Source organism: Cyphomyrmex costatus, unplaced genomic scaffold, assembly GCF_001594065.2.
Source record: "Cyphomyrmex costatus isolate MS0001 unplaced genomic scaffold, Ccosl1.0 scaffold75, whole genome shotgun sequence".
NCBI lineage: Eukaryota > Metazoa > Arthropoda > Insecta > Hymenoptera > Formicidae > Cyphomyrmex > Cyphomyrmex costatus.
In genome coordinates this window covers 918,639-941,768 of record NW_017280322.1, presented here as the reverse complement: position 1 = coordinate 941,768, position 23,130 = coordinate 918,639, and the positions used below count along the sequence as shown (strand labels likewise).

Sequence of the window (23,130 nt, the reverse complement as noted above, 5' to 3'; positions counted from 1 at the left end):
TCAGCTACTGCCAGGAACGGATATCACGTGGTAACCCGCGGAGGATGCTGAGTGCGGTGGTAACGGTGAGTGCCGGTTGCCATTTGGCTGTTGATGCTGCTGCGGTGGTATCTGCAGAGAGCGATAATCGAGCGCCGGCGCCGCCGGATGTTGACCTTCCCGATGCCTACGTAGATCGACCTTCCTCTGGAACGCCTTATCACAAAGCCCACACTGAAACGGCTTGTAGCCGGTGTGCTTACGCATGTGCGTGATCAGATTGCTGCTCTGGGAGAATGCCTTGCCACACACGACGCACTTGTGTGGTTTCTCTCCTGTAAAATAGAATTAAAAACCATTTCTGAATCAGTATACGTTGTTGCGGTTTCGTTCAACTATAATTACGATAATATTTTCAAAAAATATTCTAACGTACAGTATCTATAATAACATAGCGTAAGTCAAAGGTAATTTCTAAATAGATCTAAAGTATCAATTATAATAGCAGATTTTGCGTTGACTTTCTGAAATAAAATTTGACATTCTTCCAAAGACCATTTCAACAAGTATAATTTTGTTAATTAAGATACGGTCGAATACTTAATACGATCTATAGTCGCTGTTTGTAGGTAATTACACACATGCACACTGAATTCAATATATAGCACTAGTATATTATACAAGCTGTCTATGTGACTTGCTCGTATCAGTTAATTGCTCAGTGCATTCTGTTATCGATGACGCCAAATGTAAAGTGTTGTGATCGCGATCGAATATTTCATATATAAGTTATTACTTTGTATAGCTATCAAGTAATTAATTCCGCAGATCATATGATAAAAATGCAAATTCTATTGAATCTGACAGCTAGTTTTCCAATTTTCAGTAAAAAACAAAAAAAAAACGCAGAGCTTAGGTATAAGTACGATTATCTTAATTAATATATATAATATTAATATATATATTAATTAATATATATTAAAAAAGTTTCACACTTTTTATACGTATTCATTAATATATATGTATAAAAACATATCGAAAATTTTTCCGAATTTTGCAACATCTGTCTAATTACAAGATCATAAGAAATATTACGTTTCTAATTGGAAATCAATCAATTAAATATTAGCATTAATAAACTCGTGAATACATAAAGTTTGATCGACGACGATTAACCACATCATGGGAAGTAAGGGGCGAGTTATAAATGTACGCGTTGCAAATTCGATTATCGTGCGAGAAAGAGAGCCGGTGAGCGATCTGGAATAATGAACCAAGGTTAACTAAACGCAACTGAATCAACTAATAAATCGTGGCGTCAGCCGGCACTTGCGCGTCTGACAGCGATGACTAAAACCCTTGGCTTGGTACTTTTAGAGACAACCGATTGTCCAAAGACAACGTTAGCTTAGTTCTGTCAAGTACGAAGTGCAATCAAGAACAATTATTTTACATGTAAAATTAGCAACCGAAGTGTGTCGTCACGTTCGCGACATTAATATGATGATTGACAAATAATCTTCATACCCTTGAAGCCGTGTTCGAGAAAAATTAGCAGAGAAATGAAAGGAGGCGTCGATAATCATCAGACGTAATAAATGAAAGAAGGATAATCATACTTGTTATACACCAAGTAAGATATTTTTTATAGTATTCATCAAGTGAAAAAATGTATAATTAAAATCAAGAAATTAATCCATAGATACTATTTTCTATCACAAATCGACTTTTTCAATTATTTTACATATACAAGCTTATAAAAAAGCGTAGATTTTTAGACTTTTTTATATTAAAAAAATATTTTATTCTGATAACATTTTAATACCAATCGGCTTATGTAAAAAAAGAACATACGATTTTGTGACATGTAAGCAAATCACCTGTACTAACAGATTCAAAATCACTTCTATTTTTGACAAGGTTAATTTTTCGACCAGATGACTAAATATTTTTTTATCTTAGTAAATAATTAAATATACATCAGAAATCTTTTTTACTCTTTTTAACTCTCTATAATATTCAGAAAATTTTTCAATTTTTATAAATTAAGTACAGAAACCGTGGATACTTTTTCCTGCATGCAAATTTTCGGCAATAAAATATAATACTATATTTAATCGTAATTTTCCAGTAAATACAATTTCATCGAAAACAGAAAGTGTTACGACCGACATCATTTATTAGCGCCAGTCGCACAATCTCGCGCGCATCTTGCAATTGCTCTCGTGATATCGTTACACGGAAGAAAAAAATCAACAACTTTTGCATTTAATCGCTTTCGCGAATCTTGACGCTCAAGTACAATCGTCCCGCGCGCAGATCGCAGCCTCGTGGTAGATAGCAATAATATAAAGAAAAAAGAAAAAAGAGCGTACTTGTAAACTCTTGTCACGGCCTTCTAAAAGTCACCACTGTCGCTCGTCTAACAAAACGATCGACCGGCGGTGATAGTACCGAGCAAACACCTGTACCCGCGGAGACGACGATCCCTTCCTCTTTCGCTCGAAATTCCAAGCAAACAATTTTATGATTGTAAAACGATGATAAAAGCGAACGGACGCCTCCGAATGTTGTAATACGACGGAAAGCGTTGTCGTTAAGATTCTATCGAAAAGAAATTAATTTCGCGAGCGGACGTTGCGCAAGCGGTATTTCCCTCTTGCTTTCTTCCTCTCTCTTTCAAACAAACGTGCACAAACAATGGAGCAAAATTCACGAGTGTCCTGAGGGAAAAAAAACGACTCTCTTTGCGGAAAAAGTAGGGTGACTGTATGTCACCGTGCAAAGCGCGGCGAATAATGGCAAAGTAGGTACTTAATTACGTATTCGCATGAGAAAAGATAGAATCGGTGACGAAAACGTTTCAATTTATGTTTAATGGATTTTACGTTCTTTAATTTGCAATACCTATCATTGCGAAATACAGACGTCAAAAAATATATATGTCTATATATTATTATATTCCAAATCGCTCAATATGCGAAATAATTTCTTTCAAAATAGATTTCTCGTATCACACGTACGCTCGGAATAAAGAAACTTTCTTTTCTTTTGACTCATATCTCTGAGCGGATGCTCTTTTCTTTAAATTAAATTTATTGACGTTTCATTTCGATATATTATTGTTGGAATTATCGCTCACAACATGGGCGCGTACAATAACGTAGTGCATGACAATGTCGCTTTGTCGGAAAGCAGACATTCCGTTTCTTACCATCCTTCATGACTACACAAAGGAAAATACAATTATCATAATTGTACCACCTACGATTCAATTTTATATCGTATTGCTTGACGCAGAGAAAAGCATTATCATGTGCCGTTAATATCTCAAGACAATTTATAAGCTTAGAGCAAACACATCGATTTTACTTCGTATATTTTGCAATATACATATTTTCCGTACGTTGTATCAACAATGACAATTGTAAAGCAAAAAATTGTGAATAATATAGTAAACTAACTTAGAAGAAACAATATTATGATAATTTAAGTGTAATATGATGTATTTAATTCATGTTATGAATTATACGCCTCAACATTTATCTCTTGTGCTTTAAAAACTCTCCTGAAAAATAAAAAAAAAATTTTTAACTACAAATCTGATTATAGTGTCGCAAAATACAGATAATGGTTTTTAAATATTTTATTTTAAAACAATTGAAACCAATTTTTCTATAATTAAAACAAAATATATGTATACATAATTAAATTAATATATTTTGAAATAATTTTAATTATTTTAAAGTAAAATAATTGGAGCACAAAAATAATGTGCGGGATTGACAAGAAACTTTGTGCGAATATGCCGTTAAAATCAATATTACTCGTATGAAAATTATGTGTCAATAATGCAATTTACCCGTGATTTTATTTGGTAATTTTATTTACACACATCATGTTTGTTGAATATATCGCACTGATACATGCCGCATACTTATTAACAAGCTCGTTATACAACACTAATGGGATAGTAAAAACTGCGCATACAAACTTGCAAATACCACGTGCTTAATTACAGCATTCACTTTGAGCAAGCTTATGCGACCGATTGTTATTCCGCGTACACGTTTTCCGCAACTATTTTACGCCTCGTTTTCAATAGCATGCATGCAACATTGTTGACTATAACTATAAACATCTTTGTATTGCTTTTTATCTCGCGATGAAAACTTTCTTCGTGTTAAATAATGAGTATAGGATAAAATATTGCAAGAAATACGATTGTACTTTTAGGAATGATGTGTTACGTATTACGGAAGTAAAAAAGCGCGAACGCGAATGTCGCGTCTATGCACAAAGTTTTATCGGAAAATTTATGAGGAATTCGCGTTCGGGGCTTTCATAGTCTCGTGGCGGCCTTGGAGGCACGCGCGACGATTAAACACTTTGCGGAATTTTAAAGCTAACGGAGCTCAGAACGCCATTAGCACGAAGTTTTGCCGTGTTTGAAACAGTCGTATTTGCGAGCTAATATTTAATTAGCTCGAGAAGAACGGAGACGGCCGGAAAGGAGAGATATAATATTCGGATCGAAGCGGCGCGATTAAATCACATTTACTACGTCTATTTGCCTTTCAAGACTAACATCACGAGGCAAGGAGGGAGAGCGACTCCGGGGTTGGGGAGAAGGAGGAGAAAAGTGTGACAGCGCGCGATGTTTGCCCTAGACTTTTTAATTTCTCCGGGGCGAGGGTGGTATCGCCGTCATCTCTCCCGCACGGACACACGAAGAAACGAGAAGGTACGATTCGCGGCCTGCCCGACAATATTTATCGAGAGTGTCAGCGACCCATACAACGTGCGTATACACCTCGTCCTACGTACTATGTCTATCGATCCATCTCGACTCTCATTACCGGCCCCTTACCAGCCGACTTAAATATTTACCGGCTGAAACGTTTGCTTCGCGGCCGATTATAATGATAGGAGCGAATAGCGCGCTTCTCTCTCTCTCTCTCTCTCTCTCTCTCTCTTTGTATGCGCGGGACGCAGAACGAGTCCTCTTAATTATGCAGGTCCGTCTCTTTTAACGAACGTGATGTAATGGCGGCGATATCGACTGCGATGACGGAGAGGAAGAAAGAAAGAGAAGGGAGAGAAAGCATCGATTTCGTGCGGATTTTTCGCGCTATAGGGAAATGAAGCTCGTTAAAAGATCTCCAACGTCACGCGATAGCCCAGCAGTTTTGAGAAAAGTGTCAAATCCCTGCTTTTTGTTATAAAATCCCGAACTTAAATTATAGAGAACCAAAATTTTTCTAAAAAGGTAAGGCTCCCCAGCAAACGTCAACTAATAACATAATTGTAGTTATCATTTCTTACTCAACAATATAACTATACTCTTTAAATTCTTTGGAGTGGAGCCTCGCTTTAAAGAGTATAACCTAATCGTAAAAAAGAGTAGCTCAATTTTCCATTTTTTAAGAGTGGGATTTCATTCTCTAGAGTGAAATTTATTCTAAAAGTTTTAGAAAGTATAGTAATACGGTGACACATATGTGAATGTATAACTAACGGTTATGTTAGCATTAGTTCATGTTTGCTAGAGAGCTCCTTACATCCTATAGATACTTGTATTATTTAAACCCATAATCAACGAATTTCGTACAATAAAATAATATAAGCGATGACAACAAATTGCATTTCGTGAAAATCCACCAAACGCCCCTTTCTTTGTTTTCCCGCCCCGTTTGGGGTTCAATGACGCACTGGGAAATCATAGCATTTGCCGGCACAATTTGCAGGCAACGTAACATTTCGCTTGATACCCGCGCATTCGCCTCGATTACTCTTTCAGAGCGCTCGTGACGGTTGTTTCAGCGAATGACGAGGTAGATACGTCGTACGATCAGCGCGCATTATCCGCGGATGCTTGCATAGGCGAAAGTTCACAATCGCGGAAACACGCAGCCGGCGGATGATCGTCGTAGCCGACCGTATTTTTTTCCGCCGATTGCTGCCTGGCATGCGGAAAAAAGTTGTCCTCCATCGGCGTCGATCGCCGGAAGCGATCATCATCCCGACTTACTCCCATATAAACGCTCTCTTCTTTTCTTTCCCCTTTCGATCGGCGGCAACGGGGTGAACGGGGTATCCTATCGATCCGCTCGGAAAAGTCCAGTGGACGGATCAAAATTGCTGAGTAAGAGTGTGTCTCGATGATAACAAAAGTGCGCGCGAGAGACGGTAGAAATTTTTTTCATCAATGACCGTCATCACGGTTTCGATTATCGCGTCGAGAATGACGGGGTGCATCCCCGTGCGATGAATAATTTTACCGCGATACAACACGAAAGGTGCATTACGCAAATATTTTATCGTATCGCGAACACGGACAAGCTCGTCCCGAAGTGAATCATTGGTGACGACGTCGATTCGATCGCGTTGAACTCACCAATCAACCATGGCACGATGATACTTGTGATATATCAATCGATAGTTATCTTTCATCACATACATAATCAAAGAATATATACATAAACAATCATTATTATTTCAGCTTTTTTACAGCTACAAAAATACATTGTAAATAGTAGATAATACTCGTCGAAACAAAAGATAATTACTGATCCATAGTTCTGTAAGCTAGGCATCAATTTTATTTCCTAGAATCAAGCGCTCGAGAATTTCCAACGTACTTTCTTTTCTATTCAATTTCAAGGAAAAGACTAACAGGAATGACTAGAACGTTCAATCAAATAGTAGTGTTGCGGTAAATGATAATTTTAAAGGGAGAGAAAGTTAAGAGATGTCAAACAAGCCGCTGAACTTTAAAAAATCTTCAGTATTAGAAAAACTTTAACTAAATTTTAAATTTTCGATGCAAGAGCCAGAATTATAAGTTCGACACGAGTCGTGTTTTTTTCATACTATACGCAAAGTGTACGTTGCGTTTAAGACGCGTAGGAATCATGATACGCAATCATCAATTATGCAAGAAATTAAATTGCAGGCGACATCGCTATCCTACAAAGACGCCACCGCCATCATACAACGATAGTGACAATGAAAAACCTGGTGCGTATCCCACGTCTAAGAATTATTTATATTTTCGTCGTGGAAAAGCTTCCCCGAAACATTTCTGATCTTTACTTTTCTTGAACGAAAATTATTACTGATGTACATACATTAAAAAAGATAGATGAAATATTATACTTTGTAAAACTGAAACCGTATAGCGCATTTTCTAGGAACACTTTATTGTATGAAATTTTGAATTAAAATGCCTCTAAATCTTTATTTCTTAGAAAGATCCCATTATGACACGTGTATAAGGTGAAGCATAGCTCTTGGTAAAATGATTAAACCTATAGTTTTCTTTAAAAAAAAAAGTCTTTAATGGCTGGACAATGTTCTTTTGTGAGAAAAAGCAACAAAAAATTTCAATTTTGCAATTATCTGCATCATTTTTTTTACATTTGCTTTCAAATTGTTCATCGCCGTTTCGCATAAAAATGTTTACGTCGGTCGATTTTACTTCGCTGATGATGTCATCCTGCACGAACTGTCACTAATATTAGTATTGTTATAGACAGTATTAAATGTTTTCCAACTGAGTCACTTTAAGATACAAGCTTTTGCCATAAATTTCAACTACAAATTGCATACATAATAAACTTTAATAAGTTCATTATCACCCACAATTACATTTCAAGGAGTTTGATGACGTAGAAGCTTGCACAAGCTTTTCTGAAAATTGTTGCAAACATCGGTGATTCGTATATTGAAGGTATTTAAACGATAAAAACACATTTAAACACATTTACTTCCTACATATTTTGCGTTATCTTCCTTCATTACCTATAATGCGAAAACATTTGTGGTCGCTGATTACTTGCACTTTCATTTTAAGATATTGCACTAGCTTTAAAATATAACGACGTAAAAAATTATAAGCAAGTAAAAAATATCATTGCATTATAAAATAAATTCTTTTAAATTATTAAAGTCACAAATAAGAAATATATTAAATTCTATATATATACATATATATATAAAAGCAAAATTTATGAATTCAAGAAAACGAATTTAAACAATATAGTGCGTTTTAGAAGATGGTCGTCAATTTATTTGACTAAATTTAAATTCCTTTAATGGTCAAGCTGAATCTTAGAGGTGCTAATTATAATTCCGTATGAATTTATGTACTACGTATATGTAATCTTTTAAATTGCGCGCCGAACAATTTTTCGGTCTTGAAACGCAACTCTACGAAACTACCGCGATAATATCACGAGTTAAATTTTCTAGCAATTTTAACAATTTTGATGCTCATAGCATCTTGGATCTTAATAATGTTGAATGACATTAAAATCTATGAATGGCATATTAAAAATCTGTAAATAATTAATTTATATTGCGAAAAATATTATCCCGACCGGAAGTCAAACCTGGATTTACATACGTAGTATATAAATTCACACGGAATTATAGTACCACCTAAAAGATCCAGCTCTACCGTTAAAGGCAATTTCTTATTGATTGTGTTTCTCACATGTACGGTTCTATAAGATTTAATATTTAAATATTGTAAATTTAAATTAATTATACATTCTGGATTTTGTTCTACATAAAATAATCATTTGTTTAATTAAATGATATAGTAAACTGAATTAATCAAATTCTTTTACGTCGTTCTTTGAGGATATAATTAAGACATAAATCCGGACTATTCCGATATCGCGGTGCTGCGTTACGAGAGAGAATAAAATTGGTAGCGGAAAGTCGCTGCAAGAAGGGTCGATTAAATTCGCATTACGTTCACCCCTCGTGGAGAAACGTAGAGAGTACAAAGTGGCTAGAGCGAGTTCCTCGAGCATTCGAGGGTGCTATTGCTCCCTTTCTCGGTAGTCCCTAACACACGACGACGAGCGGCTCGTTCTCTTAGCCGCTAATTAGCACGAGACACGCACGCCCCACGACGACCCGTGTCGGGCACGTGGCGTGCCGGAAACTCGCTTTGCGCGCGACAAACAGACCGTTTCCCATCGTACATGCACTCCTTCCGGCTGTTTCCACGAGAAAACGTGGCCGAGGCAGCTGATTAAATCGCCATTAAAATATGTCCCTATCGCTCCCGATCGGCGCTTCCTTTTATGTCCCGCTTTCGCCACGAGACGATTGCTCAAGAAAAACGGTCGAATCCGCAATTTACACCAAGACCGGGGGTTGGATCACACGTTATTCGATACATCTGGGGATTCAATTTATGGCTTAATGCGTGAGTCAAAACGATTTTAATTAATTGCTTTTCCATCAAAACAATTATTTTACTGGGACATCCATATTTATATTTATGACAACAGGAAATATGATATATTTGAACATTTCATATAAAAAAAATTAATAATTGAATTTCTAGTTTTTATATGTCTTCTCTCTCTTTCTCTCATAAGAATAGGAAATTTTTTAAGGAATCTTTCAAATTATCACTTTATGAACTTTTTTTTATTCTGTCACACATTTATCACTTTATGAAATTTATTTATTCTGTCACACATAAACGATTTGAAATATCAAAATATACTCTATGAGATTTCTTATTTCCTTCTAATAATTCAAATAACGATAGAACAGCAAATACAAAACGCACATAAAGTAAAACAGAATACGTTGCATTTTATGAATATTTCAAAAAGCTAGGTAATCATTTTAACAACAAATCCACGTATCTTTATAAAAAAGTTATCGTTAGGATGTGGTGAGTAGTTATTTTCTTCTCTCGAGAAATTGCCGATAATAGGCTGCAGTGAATTGTGGAAAAATCATGCTGCGATTGTGTGGTCATTCGTTAGGTACACTCGATGGTACGAAGATATATACGATCATTTTTGATGTACGATACAAATACATTTCCCGTCCGCAGATTATCTCTTTGCATGTAGCAACAAATCGCCTCTTGGAAACTACCTTCAATATCGCGAATGATTCATCAAATATTAATCTTGGATCATTTTGAAATTTACATCACATATTCGAGGAACAAATTTCAAATTTCATTTCTCGATAAATTCTCTTTTTACTTTATTTCATATCGTGAAGTCATAATATGGCTAGTACATATTTAACATTTTTATATTTTCTACTAAATTTTTAAAGCGTGTGTAGAAACAATATTCAATATGTATATATTGTATATCTATATATGTATACATATATGTATATACATAATTGAATTGTTATAATTAATTAGTTAATCTTTCATAAATAATATTTAAAAAATATATGTATTATAGAAAAAATATTTACAATTTTTATTTTATAAATTAAGATAACTAATCTAAAAATACAATAATTTTGCGATAATCGTCGTTGCTCCCAATAATTTGTTGTATGCAATGAATTAATTTTTACTTCAGACGAAAGAAACAAAAATAACCATCTGAAAGAGAGCGTGCGTGACGAGACACGATTTCCATATGAAAGAGCCTGATGATCTGCCGATATATTTATTGCGGGTAATGTGCGTGTTCGCGTTTGGGTCTCCCGCGACACACAAACCTCGAATGAATCAAATCCGGAGCTAATCTGATTGCATGCCAATCCATTTTTTTCTGGCTTTTATTGTAAAAGAGGATAATTATCCTATCCACCACTATCAAATGAAACGGCGAAGAGCGGTTTTGATGACAGCCATTTTGCGTATAAGCTAGATTTTAGCAAGTGATTTGCCTTTTATCATTTGTCGTAGTAGCGTTTCTATATCGCAAATTAAATGGCAATGTTGAAGTTTAACGACGCGCTGATAGTTTCTCTTCGCGAGGTATAAACGTTAGAAAAATATGTCAATTCAACTTCGGATAACTATCATCTTTTTTATTACAAAGAACGTTTCTGAAAAGATGTTTAAAGATTCCGTTTAAGATCTCTCGTTGGATATGGAAAGAACATGTCGAAAGATAGATTTATACATTCTCTCTCCTTTATTTCCCCTTTCTATCTAAAGTACGCGATGCCGCGATATCGATTCCTGGTGTCGCGTATATGCCTTCTACGTGATTCTTTCATATGCGAAAAGGGTCAGTCGCGTAGAGACGTGGGTGCGACATTCGTGGAGACACCCTATTGAGGATGCGTCGCACACATTTTAAACGCGTGTGCGTTGTTATAAAGGTGTGGTCGCAAGTCCGTTGTCCCTTCGTTTTTCGTCGCGCTTGATCGAACAGATGCGCGTTGCAATCTCATTTACGCGATAACGCACATCAAGCAAATGCGACTTTTTGCAAGTGTCTCTGCAAATAGCTTACGAGGTGTATTATGCCTAATGGATTGAGTATATATTAACAATGTCTTCAAATTTTAATTAATTTGTTATAATTTCAAGCAAGCGAAAAATTATTTTACAAGCGTTTTAAATTGTTCAGATATTTATAATACATAAAATCTTTTTATATCACAATAACTGCATTATAATATACACGTATTATTGATTTATAATATAAAAAAATCGTCGTATTTCATAAATATATTAACGGATTCAATCCATCAAAGTTCAGTCAACACTATTCTATAGAATTATTTTTCAATTACTTTTTTGACGCCATTATCTGTCATAAAATGTTGTTTTCGAGAGACTAACACAAAACTCTCATGGAGATTAATAATTTAATTTAAATACGCTTTATATATAAAATCGAGATATCAATATTTTCAACAAACCTCACTTGTTCACAAAAACTATAGAATAGACGTACTTTCGGCTGTTTTTGTTCCATGACTTGCGCGTGACTTATGTCCGAACATATTTCTCTGATCACAGGACACCAATGTTCTGAATAATGTACAAAATGGTCTACCACGGTGGCAACAAGGCAGCCTTCATAAATAATTCGAAAACCACCCGCCGAGGACGCCGATCGCTTGTCTTTTGTTCCAAGTAACGCGTGGAATATTATGCATCTTTTTAGGTTCGTGATAAAGTATGAAAGAATAATGATATTACCTTCTACAACTCAAGACAAAAATAACACCATGATTTAAAGCATTGAGCACATCTAATAATTTAAATACAATTGTAGTAACATTAAAATTATTATACATTTTGTTTTCCAGTATTTGCTGGAGATATATGTTAGACAGAAGAGTATATCTACGGTAAAATAATATGTTAGATATCAATTAATTATTTCAGTGATTTAGTATAGTAAAGAGAAAAAGCCATCGCAGTGTCCTGTTATTGAAACTATTTTTAACTGTTCGCTTTGCGTCTTCCGTTTGGATGTAGAGACTAAAGACAGAAGCTCGTTACCAGCAATTGTAGTTATCGATCGGCGGTATGCAAGAGCAACATTTGGTCGAAGACCACGGAGAAAGAAGTTTAAGGGAGTACACGCGACAAGCTGTAATTCTGAGGACAAAACTTGGACTTGTACGAGTATAGTCGCAACGTAAAAATTAGATGTACAAAGTAGAGGCTTGTTACGGACGATCGCAATTATCGATGCTCACGCAATACCCTCGTATGCCAAAACTTTGTCATATGCGGTTCACCGCTTTGTCCGGTTAACGTACTATATTATAATCTCTCTTTAGAAGTCTGAAGCTGACGAGACAAAGAGATCAATGCGATATTTCTGAGACTCTATATATTATCAAGCGATGTAGGACATTAGTGAATGCTATATACATACAATTTTCATAAATTTATCTGTGCAAAAAGCGAGATGCATTCTTGTAAATAAAATATTTTAAGTATCGATGTATAAGTAAATTTTTAATTTGTTGCGCAATTCATTAAGAATTATTTACGCAATTTCATTAACACATTAAAAATCATATCATGATGGATTGGATTACTGAGAACTCACCAGTATGGATGTAGGTGTGCTTCTTCATATCCGACTTCTGGTGAAACCTCTTGCCACAATATTGACAGGGATAAGGTCTCGTGTCGGAGTGGATCAGCAGGTGAGTACTAAGCGTGCTTGACCGTTTGAAAGCCTTACCACACTGCTTACACTATTGTAACAAACAAAGCAATTTACCTTAGAGTTATGTCTATTTAATAAAGCTATTTATCGTCCCTAATACAAATACGTACAATACATTCTTTCAAACTTGATTCTTTTTTATTAAGCTTTTAATGGAATAAAAATAGAAAGAGAATTTGTTTTTTAATCCTATAACAATGGTTATAAAAATAATCGTATATTGATATTTATTTGCGCAAGAATGTTCAAAATACAATCTTATTAATTTCAAATCTAATAATGCAAAATCACTTCCATTCTACCGTTAATAGCAATTTCCTTTTTCTGATAAATCACCATCGTCCAACTGTTTTAAACCGTTAAGTAGCTAATTTATCAATTTCTCCTCGACAGCTCGTGTTTCCGCACGCGATATTGATTGCACCCCTTTCAAGAACATTCTTTTCCTGATTCTATACGCTTCTCAACTTCATAGGAATCTGTAGTTTATAATACATATGATATATATTATATCATATATCAATATTCATTCAGAATTTATCAGTGAGATCACTTCGCGATTATATATGATAACGAATATACTCGAATTTACTACAATTTATCTATTTATTTATTAAACACATCTTAAGATGATTGCATTATAACAATCGAAGGAGCTCGACAGAGCTCCTTATTTCCTTAAATTCTTATTTTCAAAATTTTATATCTCTTGAAATGCTCATACGAATTATTATCTTTATAAACGTACTGTATGCACCTTCATGGCGCGACTCTTGCTAACGCTATAAAGTCTTTTGATTTTCAACCGCAGACGTGTAAGAAAGGGAATAAAGCAGACAACGAGGGAGATGGAAGACGCACCGTTCCTAGGCGCCGGGACGCCAGGCACACCTGTGTTCACGAAGCGTCGCGAGCGCACTTCTATCCTTTTCTCTCTTTCTCTCTCACTCTTCTAGTTCATTGTCACACGGGCGCCAGTCGTCACAATGTCCCGACGGTGCGGTTCGATGCGTGTCCAGGCTGACAATTTATACTGGGTATGAATATGCCAACCGCGGAATATTATTGCGCGCACGCATGATTCACGTCGCGCCGCGATCAATATATTATAGGTACAGGGAAGAGCGACTTGCCTTTACGCAACATTTTTTTTCGACTTTTTTGCGATGATATTGCTACGCATGAATCTTAATCCTCATCGCCCGACAGAATCCGAACCGGCCAAAATCGGTATATCAATGATCGCATGGCTCAGATTACTATAATATTGTGCTTACTCTCTTGGGAGATTTTCACAACGTTTGAAATTGCATATGTAAAACTTATTGTGTGTGAAAATCTATTATATGTGGAAGCATATGCAAAGGAAAAAGATCATCTTCGACGCTGAACATTGTTCAAGATTAGCATGGAGTATAACTATTTTAATATGTGAATATGTACTATTATACATTTATATACAATAAAATTTTTATTTATGTCTTATATACATTCAAGATTTTAAACGTAACGTCATCTGTTTTTTATCTTTCAGAATAAGAAAGCTATTCTGGTCGACAATTCGTATAAAATGTTAAAGGATATAAAGAAGAATAGAGTAATATATTTACGACCCTGGCATTTAACTGTAATTAAAGCAAGATGGTCACGTCGTTGGTATATACCGATCACGACAATAGACTCTCACGCACAACAATTGTCACCCTTAATTGCTCCCGTTGTCCACCTGGCAAAATGGGAGCTCTCGGAGCGGTCAACGATGGGACACCGTCATCCCGTTGACGAGATACCTACGAAGGAAAGAAAAGGAAAGCGGTGCTGTAGTGGGAGGGTTTTCATTAATAAACACCGCCGGAACGCCTGCGTCGAGCGATCACGAAGGAAACGACGGATTGTGGGAAGTAAGGTGGATGAGGAGGCAAGGCAGTCTCGCCATTGTCACCGCACGAAAGCGTCTGCTTCCGGTATGGTTCGGAAACAAAGCCGAGAGAGAGGGAGAGAGAGTGAGTGAGTCTGTGCTCGTCCTTATTCTCCGACCGCCTTCCAGTTTCTGCACTCTTCGCGATTCGCGGATCCTCGAAATCGTGTAATTACCGTTAATCTCTTGCGACGCTTTTTGTGCCCGGCCTGGAACATCTGTCACTTGTCGACCAAGGCGCGAATTAAATAAAAGAGACTGCGGCTTTCCCACGGACGTTTTACTTAAATATTGTTGTGTATCATCACAACAACCCATTGACGCGATAGCTTAGTTCTGCGTTACCACCTTTTGAGATTTAAACTTAAAAAAGTCCGTGAATCATTTGATAAGAAAATTCTAAATATGTTTTGAAACTCGCGTTTCTACTTTTATAAATCGAAAAAATGTGATATATTTTTTTTTTAAATTGGGGGGAAAAGCCAATACAGTTACTAAAGACAAAATCGTTATAAAAATCTGAAATATAATAGAATGATAATATGGGATGTATAGATAATAAAATTTAATTTAAACTTTCTGTCATAGCACCGATGAATTATATAATAGATACACACATTTATGAATGAGAAAATATTATCTTAAAATATATCTAGGAATTCGCGGCTATTTTAATACCTTGATTTATAAGAGCTAATAGTTTTTTAATAGCGAATTGTAGTAAATCTAGGCTCAGGTGACATCAAAAATTTAATATCACATTAAAATCACTTATTCACCTGCGTGTGTATATATTTATATATGTATATAATATATACATACACATATAAGTACGCTTGCGCTTGTGTGCGGCCCACATATCCTAATATGTCGAGTTACGGTTACGTGTCATGGACGTAAAACCACGGCGAGGCAAGTTTCTCTACTTCCATTCAATCACACGTAATTGAAGCGGCGAGGTCTTTTGTCGAGGTCCGTGTACTCGTCAAAAACGTTTGACCCGTTTCCTCGCCCCAACGCACTTAAGGGTATTTGCGCGCCCCAAAGAAATTCATATCGCGTGACTCCGAAGTCTGATTTTTTTTCGTTCTCCGAACGGAATGGAGATCGACCGGTTTTACGCGCGGTATGTAGGCACGCGTAAAAGCCTGGTCGCCTCTGTGCGTATCGAGAGGAAACGTTGCGATAAAGTCAAGGATGAGCCGATACGTATATATTCGACAACTCGTCTGTCCGGATTACTTCATTATGTTAATTAGATCATGCCTATGTTGTAACAGATGCATGATGATTCTGATGATGATGTCTAATTTAAACCGTATAGGCATTTGATGACGTTTTATTTAAAACAGCTGGAAAGTGGTACAGAGTGATTATGACGATCCTCTTTTATAACGATCCGTTAGAATTTATTTAGTTTCTTCTAATAAGTCACTTAATGAAATATATATCTTTTATATTTGCTTGGAGAGATGTTACTGTAATAGCATCGGTTAAATCAATTACTGAATAAAACGAAATTAATTATAGAAATTAAAATTTTTACTGTTTTTAAAAATTATATGTAACTTGGAAAATAAGTAAGTTGAGTAAATATGCCTTTTTTACATTTGCATGAATACTGTTTCTTTGTGATAAGAATCTTTGTGTATGAAGAGAAAAATATCGATTTTCAAAGAACCTGACCAAGGTGGCGAGAAGCACCTTCTTGTGGCTCGTAAAAAAACGGACATCATCAAGTAGTCGCACATATCGATCATCGGCGACCTTTTTGAAAAGCTATCATGTTCTGAGAAGCTTAGCTTATCAACTATTAATCTAACCGAGAATAATGTTTCGTTTATAAAAAGATCCTTTACGAATCATTGTGATTAAAATAAGTACGATGATTAAGAAGAATAGACGATTTCATCTTAAAAACATTTCTATTAATCTTTTATTTAATTCTAAATTTCGTTATATTTTTTTAGGTACTCATGATTACGACAATTTTTAATTTTAAAAATTAATTATTAAAAAAAATTTACTATAATTTCTCATTCAATTTTATATTAAATTCATAATATTCTTCTAGTGTTGTACATGTGTATAAGAAAATGTTGTCCACATTCTCTTTAGAACGATAATTACTAGCAATCAAACGATTCATTTTACTCTCAAGACAGAAATAGAATTAATAGAATTAATCCAAACAATCAACGAATAGCCTATTCTTCTGCCGAGGAAATTATTAATATCAATGGGTTGATTATAGTTGTCAGTTAAAACGACAGTATGGTTAGATTCTCGGAAACAGATAAGTCGCATCAAAGCTCTAAAACGGAGGGTAGGAACGGGAAAAACAGAGGGGAAAGTCGCTAAGATGGGACCAATTACCGCCGGCCGGCGGTACAATGTTTAAGGGTTGCCGCGATCGGACGTTCGATCGATACAAACTGCGTATAGAAATCGAAACTTCTTTACGAGCTCGAGACGCGATTGCCAATAAAAGCTCGAGTCAATTTGTCGACCTCATAAAATTCGCACTGTATATGAGACACGCGTGCAACGATACGCGGTCCACTTTCCGATGAGCCAAATATCGTGGAAACCACACGTCGAGATTTCCAGGACTGATATTAGTCGCCTTCCTCGAAAGCCATCTTCATCACTGCGATAACAGATTCGCAATGATTCGCTCATGCGATCTATGCAGAGGACTAGCGTTGTAAAAATCTTTTTTTATAACGGTAATACCGGTTCTGGCATCATTGGCGATTTTTAAATCAAGAAACTCTGATATCATTTTTTTTTCCTTTTCTCCGAATATAGAATAACGCGAAATAAATCCTTCTTACGGCATTTTTTTAAACAAGAATTACATCACATATTGTTACATATTACTATTAAAATTCACAATTAAGCCGTTTTGGTAAGTATTACTTCGTTAAAATTACGAATCATTCGCTTATACGGAACAAACAACTTTAGACGGCATCTGATGAAGCGGGATAAAGTGCGTGAATAAGAATAAGAAGGTATAATACAAGAACACTTACTTGAAAAGTTCTTTCCGTCGAGGAGGGCGGTGTAAGTGGTGAATGATGAATTTGCCGCGTAATTATAGGGGTCGAGGACGGACTCCTGGAGGACGGTGCTCTCGTTTCCCTGGCCTCCCTCTCACACACTGAACCCGGTGACCAGATTTCACTTTTCCTGCTGCCGATACTCGACGAGACGTCGCTCGGCTTCGTGCTGAGGTTCAATGGCGCCTCCTCTTCTGAAACGAAAAATCGTCGGTCTATTTTGTTATTCGAGCGCTTGACAAATCACTGCTCTTGTCTCTCATTTTGAAAATTTTAACATTTAATTAAATTGTATATATAAATACGTCACGATAATATCAAATACAATAAGTTATTTGTTTGTGACATGTAAAACAAATAAATCTTTTGTTCATACAAAATTCTTCAAATTGTATAAATACATATGAAATATGTAAAAAATAATTCACACATATATTTAAAATTAAAATTAAAAAGTGTCAGCATATTAAACATATTCGTAGAAATATTTCATCATAAGTTAAGCGTCATAAATTAACTTATATCATAGAGAACACACAAAGAAACAAGAAACCTCATACCATTGCTATGATATTGAAAAAAAAATTTATGATGGATCATGTAACATCATCATTAAATGCGAGGAAATTTTATAGTTTTTGCACACCGTACATACATATAATACATACGCAGATAGCAATTAATTGATGGTAATTAATATCCATGTAGCCAAGTCGAGCGGTAGCGATAAATGATATCTCATATGACAACGTTGGTCGATCGATAGCACCCACTTACAGATAATTGCTCATTAACCGGCCTACTTTTTTTAAAAGAACTCATTTTAAATGTTCTAGCGAAAGTCATATTCTGGAAAGCTAGCTAAAAATAACTTTACTAGACTTACTCTTGTAAATTATGATTATTATTGAGTGGAAATATTCAATTATAAGTCATATTAAAATATTCATGTTTTGTCTCTACATTTAAAATACATAATACCAATTATCAATAATGTTAATGAACGTATGAATATGTCCAAATATTAGTCACATTTTTCACATGCAGTATATATGAATAGCCAAAGAAATCGTCATGTTATAAACTAAATTATGTAAATTATTACTAAGGGAAAATATTTGAGAGTAATTTTTAAAAAAGTTTAAAATAATTCAAAATAAAAAAATTCATTTCAAATATTCTTCGATGGATTTTAACGATGTCATCTCCTAACAGAAGTTTCTTCTCTATATATGTATCTTTCAGTCGTAACGTGTTAAACATTCGTAGATTTGTTTAAGAGAGATTCAATCAAATCTCACCGAATTTGGCCTTCTCCGGCGTGCATCTTCGGGGTGAACCGGGACGTGCCGGACTGAGAGGTTCCGAATGAATAGGCGAGCAATTCGTGACCGGCGTCGTCTGTTGGGATGGGATTCTCGTAGGCGGGAGCAAACTATGTGGCAACAGCAGGCCCATGTGACGCCACCAGGCACTCCCAGATGCCCCATAGCCACCGTACATAAGACCGCAACGCATGTCTGAGACAACAAAGGTAACCATGCTGAGTTCAGAGCGTGGAATTTAAAAGTGTGATAATTTCTAAGTAACAGAGAATTTACAAAATATTTCGAAAGATTATGCTGTCATATGTTATAATGACATATATTAAAGTTAAATAAATATAATAATAATTAATACGTTAAACAGGGCGAAATAAGAATCAAATTACAATTAAAAATCTAAATCTGATAATTTATTCTAATATATTGCGAAGAATATCATTACGTCGACTCGCCATCAGAGGTCTATCGATATTCGCAAATTCTCGCAAGTGCTGAGACACGCGTATATCTCTTTATATAGAATCTCGATTTAAAAACTTACCAAGGCGTATAAGGTAGGCTTCCATTACAATGCCTTACTGATGAGTCCAGTAGTGGAAACCGGGACGAAACGCCAAAAATTACGTGATATTCTTCGCAATATATTAGAATAAATTATCAGATTTAGATTTTTAATTGTAATTTGACTCTTATATTCGCCCTGTTTAACGTATTAATTATTATTATATAAAAGAGTCCTTGAAATCATCAATTTATTTGTTAAATAAATATAGTTATGTATAAAAATAATGAATATACATAAGAATATTAATAATATCAATAATATTCTATGTATAGGAATACTTTTAAGTTAAAAATATTTTAAATAATCAGAAAGTTCTTAATTTAATGTTTAGTTAAACATATGTAAATAACTTCATAGATTTCAAACTATCAAAACAATGTCTTCAAGGCCATAGGAGAGTCCACCGCTGGATGTTAGGTTGCGAAATAAAATATAAATCTTGTAAATTCAAACTTCGTACTTGATTAAAACTTTGTGATAAGGTTTCGACGAGACTTTCGACGAGAGAAATCTCGTCGAAACCTCATCACGAAGTTTGAATTTACAAGATTCATATTTCATTTCGCAACCTAACATCCAGCGATGGACTCTTATGGCCTTGAGGATATTGTTTTGATATTTTAAATAAATTTCGCGGCTCAATTATAAATTGATAAATATTTACATAAGTCAGAGATATTATGGTAAAAAAATTTGCTCTAATTCACACCATCCTCGCCTTCGCGAAGTCGCGACTTACCTCGCGCGGCAACGCTAGCGCTGAGTGGTAGACTTTGCAGTCTCAGATCGGAATTGTAATTCGAGACGAGGGTGAAGGCGCTGAAACGATCGGGGACAGGTTGACAAAGATTCGAAGATGCATTAGTGGATGCGATGCTCGAACTGCTTCCCGGTACACCTGGGCTCCAAGGCGAGGATGGCAGCGTGATTATGCTGGGGCTGCCGGGTGGCGAGAGGGTAGCCGGGGGTGACAAGGCGCCCGCCGGAACTCCCACGGGATTGCAATGAAGTTCCGGTTTCATGTGCCAAGTTCGAGGTACCGCTTCTATCACGAGAGAGCAAATACTTGGCTTATTATTCGTACCCACGCACGAATGCAAAATGTGCATGCAACATATATAATTTTCAAAATCGCAATAACACCCTACTTAATTTCATTAGCGACAAACTTTTCTCAAAGTATATATTTAAACATAAATACAATAAACATATGTCTGTATATGCAGATAAAACCCTATATTAGATAAATTGATCATTCTTATCATTATGCATGTGCTAAATTGCAAAATAATGTTTTCAAAGACCATTAAAAATAATGGCATTTAATTTAAGCATAAATGTCATTTATTGCAACTGAAAAATTTATATGAGCAAAAAATAACATCTTATAATCCTTAAATAATTCTAAATCATTCCGTTTTCTTCACTCATAAATAACATTGCTTGGTAATTTTTGTAAATCTTCAGTCAGTAAATTTCAAGTTTACTTAAATATTAAATACTTGCGCTAGAACGACATAGATAAAAACGAAAATATTTAAAATAGGAAACATTAAAGTGAAATAAGTGTTCTTTATCTAAAGAATCTTTTATCAGAGATTATATCTAACACACGATTTTAATTTTTGAAACGTTTCTAAGAAAGATACATATTTTAGATAAACGTAAGTTTTATTTTGATGCGTTTCCAACTATTTATATGTTATTTTCCTTCATCAGATTTCTCGTCTATCTTACGCTTTTGTACGCAGTTTAATATATAATCGAAAGTGATCGCAAAATCTCTCTACGAAATAAAGAAACTATAGAAACTCATGCTAAGTATGAGTTATACACATTTTGCGTAAAAGCATGCGTAGAGGCTGCATTCCACAAACGCGTTCATTACATGCACGAAACATATACGTTAACAGAGAAATGAATAATACATGGAGCCTTGAAGCGGATTCTTTCGTGATGCATAAAATCTGAAATCCTTTCGATCGCATAAACGAAGAATGATTACAGTCTAAAATCACGGCTTACTGAAACGTGTTGATCGAAAAAATTACAAAGCAATAGTGTCGTACTACGCAACATGCGTATCTTCCAAATTTATTCTGCAAACATATGATAAAAAATTAATCATAAACACAGATAACGCGCGCTGTTATTTGTATTATTTGTATAATAAAACATTTTATGCACAGTCGTTAAAAACATTTGCACAATTATTCTGAACGTTGCGATATTAGCTTTTCTCTTATGAAATAATATTACAAATAAATATTAAGTATCTTAAATAAGAAATTATCACAATTCTGTAACATATTTCTTTTACATATAGCAGATACATGCAATTTAAATATTGTTTGTTTCTGTCGATTAAAAAATTGATTTAAATATTATAAAGTAGTTAAATAAGATGCATGTCTGCATGCTTATCGGAATCTAGTAAATTTATAGCAGGAAATATAACTAATCAGAAACTGAGCTGCGCGATACAAAAGTCGAGCTTCCCCAAATTATACGCTCGTTATACTTTACAGCAATCTCATCAAGTTCGATAATAAAGAATTGAAATGCCGGCGATTATAAACTCCATATTCATAACAGTCATCCAACCCCCGCTAGAAGAGTTATTTAAATCGTTGCTGGTTTCCATATCGTACAGCGGATCTTGCACATCAATGAATACAGAATATTTATGCTCGCTGAGTTTAAACTAAACGCGAGCATGCATTTAATGCATTGTCGACGACGGTTAGCGCCATTGTTTCGCGTGTATCAGATTCACGACGCAATAAAAAAGAAAAAAAAAGGGAAAAAAAAGAAAAATTTACGCGCGAAAGAGTAAACCGCGAGGAAGAAATCACAAACGCGCAGCCGGTTGTCACTCTACGAAATGAATTATAAATCGTGCGTGCGCGAATCGCAACGAGTATCAGACGGATATATCAAGGGACGAGATCCTAATCACGCGAGGTTGGACAGATGTGATTGCTCGATGCGGCTCTGCAGTTCTGCTCCACGAGGAATCCACTATAAAATGCTTCGACCGTGCCGTCCGCAAACTTGATGGGGCAAGCTTTCAAAACGAGCACCGGACTGCTGATCAACTTGTGATAATTAGTAATAATGAATTAAATACATTACGCGCAAGTTGCGTTCTATCACGCAATATGCCTGATATTGATTTCCCGAGTTGTCAGGAAATTTTACAGATCAGCGCAGTCAAGAGGAAAATTTTAATTGGCATCAATGATTTTTGCGTGTATTTTCTAAAAACAATTTGTGTAATATAATTATAAAATTTTTATATACGCACAGCGATTCGAGATTTGACATTCTTGTAATATTTAAATTT

The 23,130-nt window shown here is 35.3% G+C and overlaps 1 protein-coding gene across 1 annotated transcript; it reads right to left on the bottom strand.

Annotated features, from left to right (window-relative positions):
• LOC108780840 (zinc finger protein 628) lies at positions 1-20,893 on the bottom strand. The gene is made up of 5 exons (XM_018548656.1): positions 20,524-20,893; positions 19,196-19,414; positions 17,868-18,088; positions 12,789-12,939; positions 1-314 (listed from the first exon to the last, which is right to left on the bottom strand). Exons 1-5 carry the CDS (start codon positions 20,891-20,893, stop codon positions 1-3), a joined length of 1,275 nt encoding a protein of 424 aa, XP_018404158.1.
• Positions 20,894-23,130: the final 2,237 nt, after the last annotated feature.

Excerpts from the sequence above, each read along its gene's own strand:
- LOC108780840 (XM_018548656.1), bottom strand. The coding sequence starts at position 20,893 with ATGCACATTTTGCATTCGTGCGTGGGTACGAATAATAAGCCAAGTATT. Across the intron at positions 19,415-20,523 it reads CGCTAGCGTTGCCGCGCGAG|ACATGCGTTGCGGTCTTATG; the intron begins GTAAGTCGCGAC and ends TTGTTGTCTCAG. Across the intron at positions 315-12,788 it reads GCACACCTACATCCATACTG|GAGAGAAACCACACAAGTGC; the intron begins GTGAGTTCTCAG and ends TCTATTTTACAG.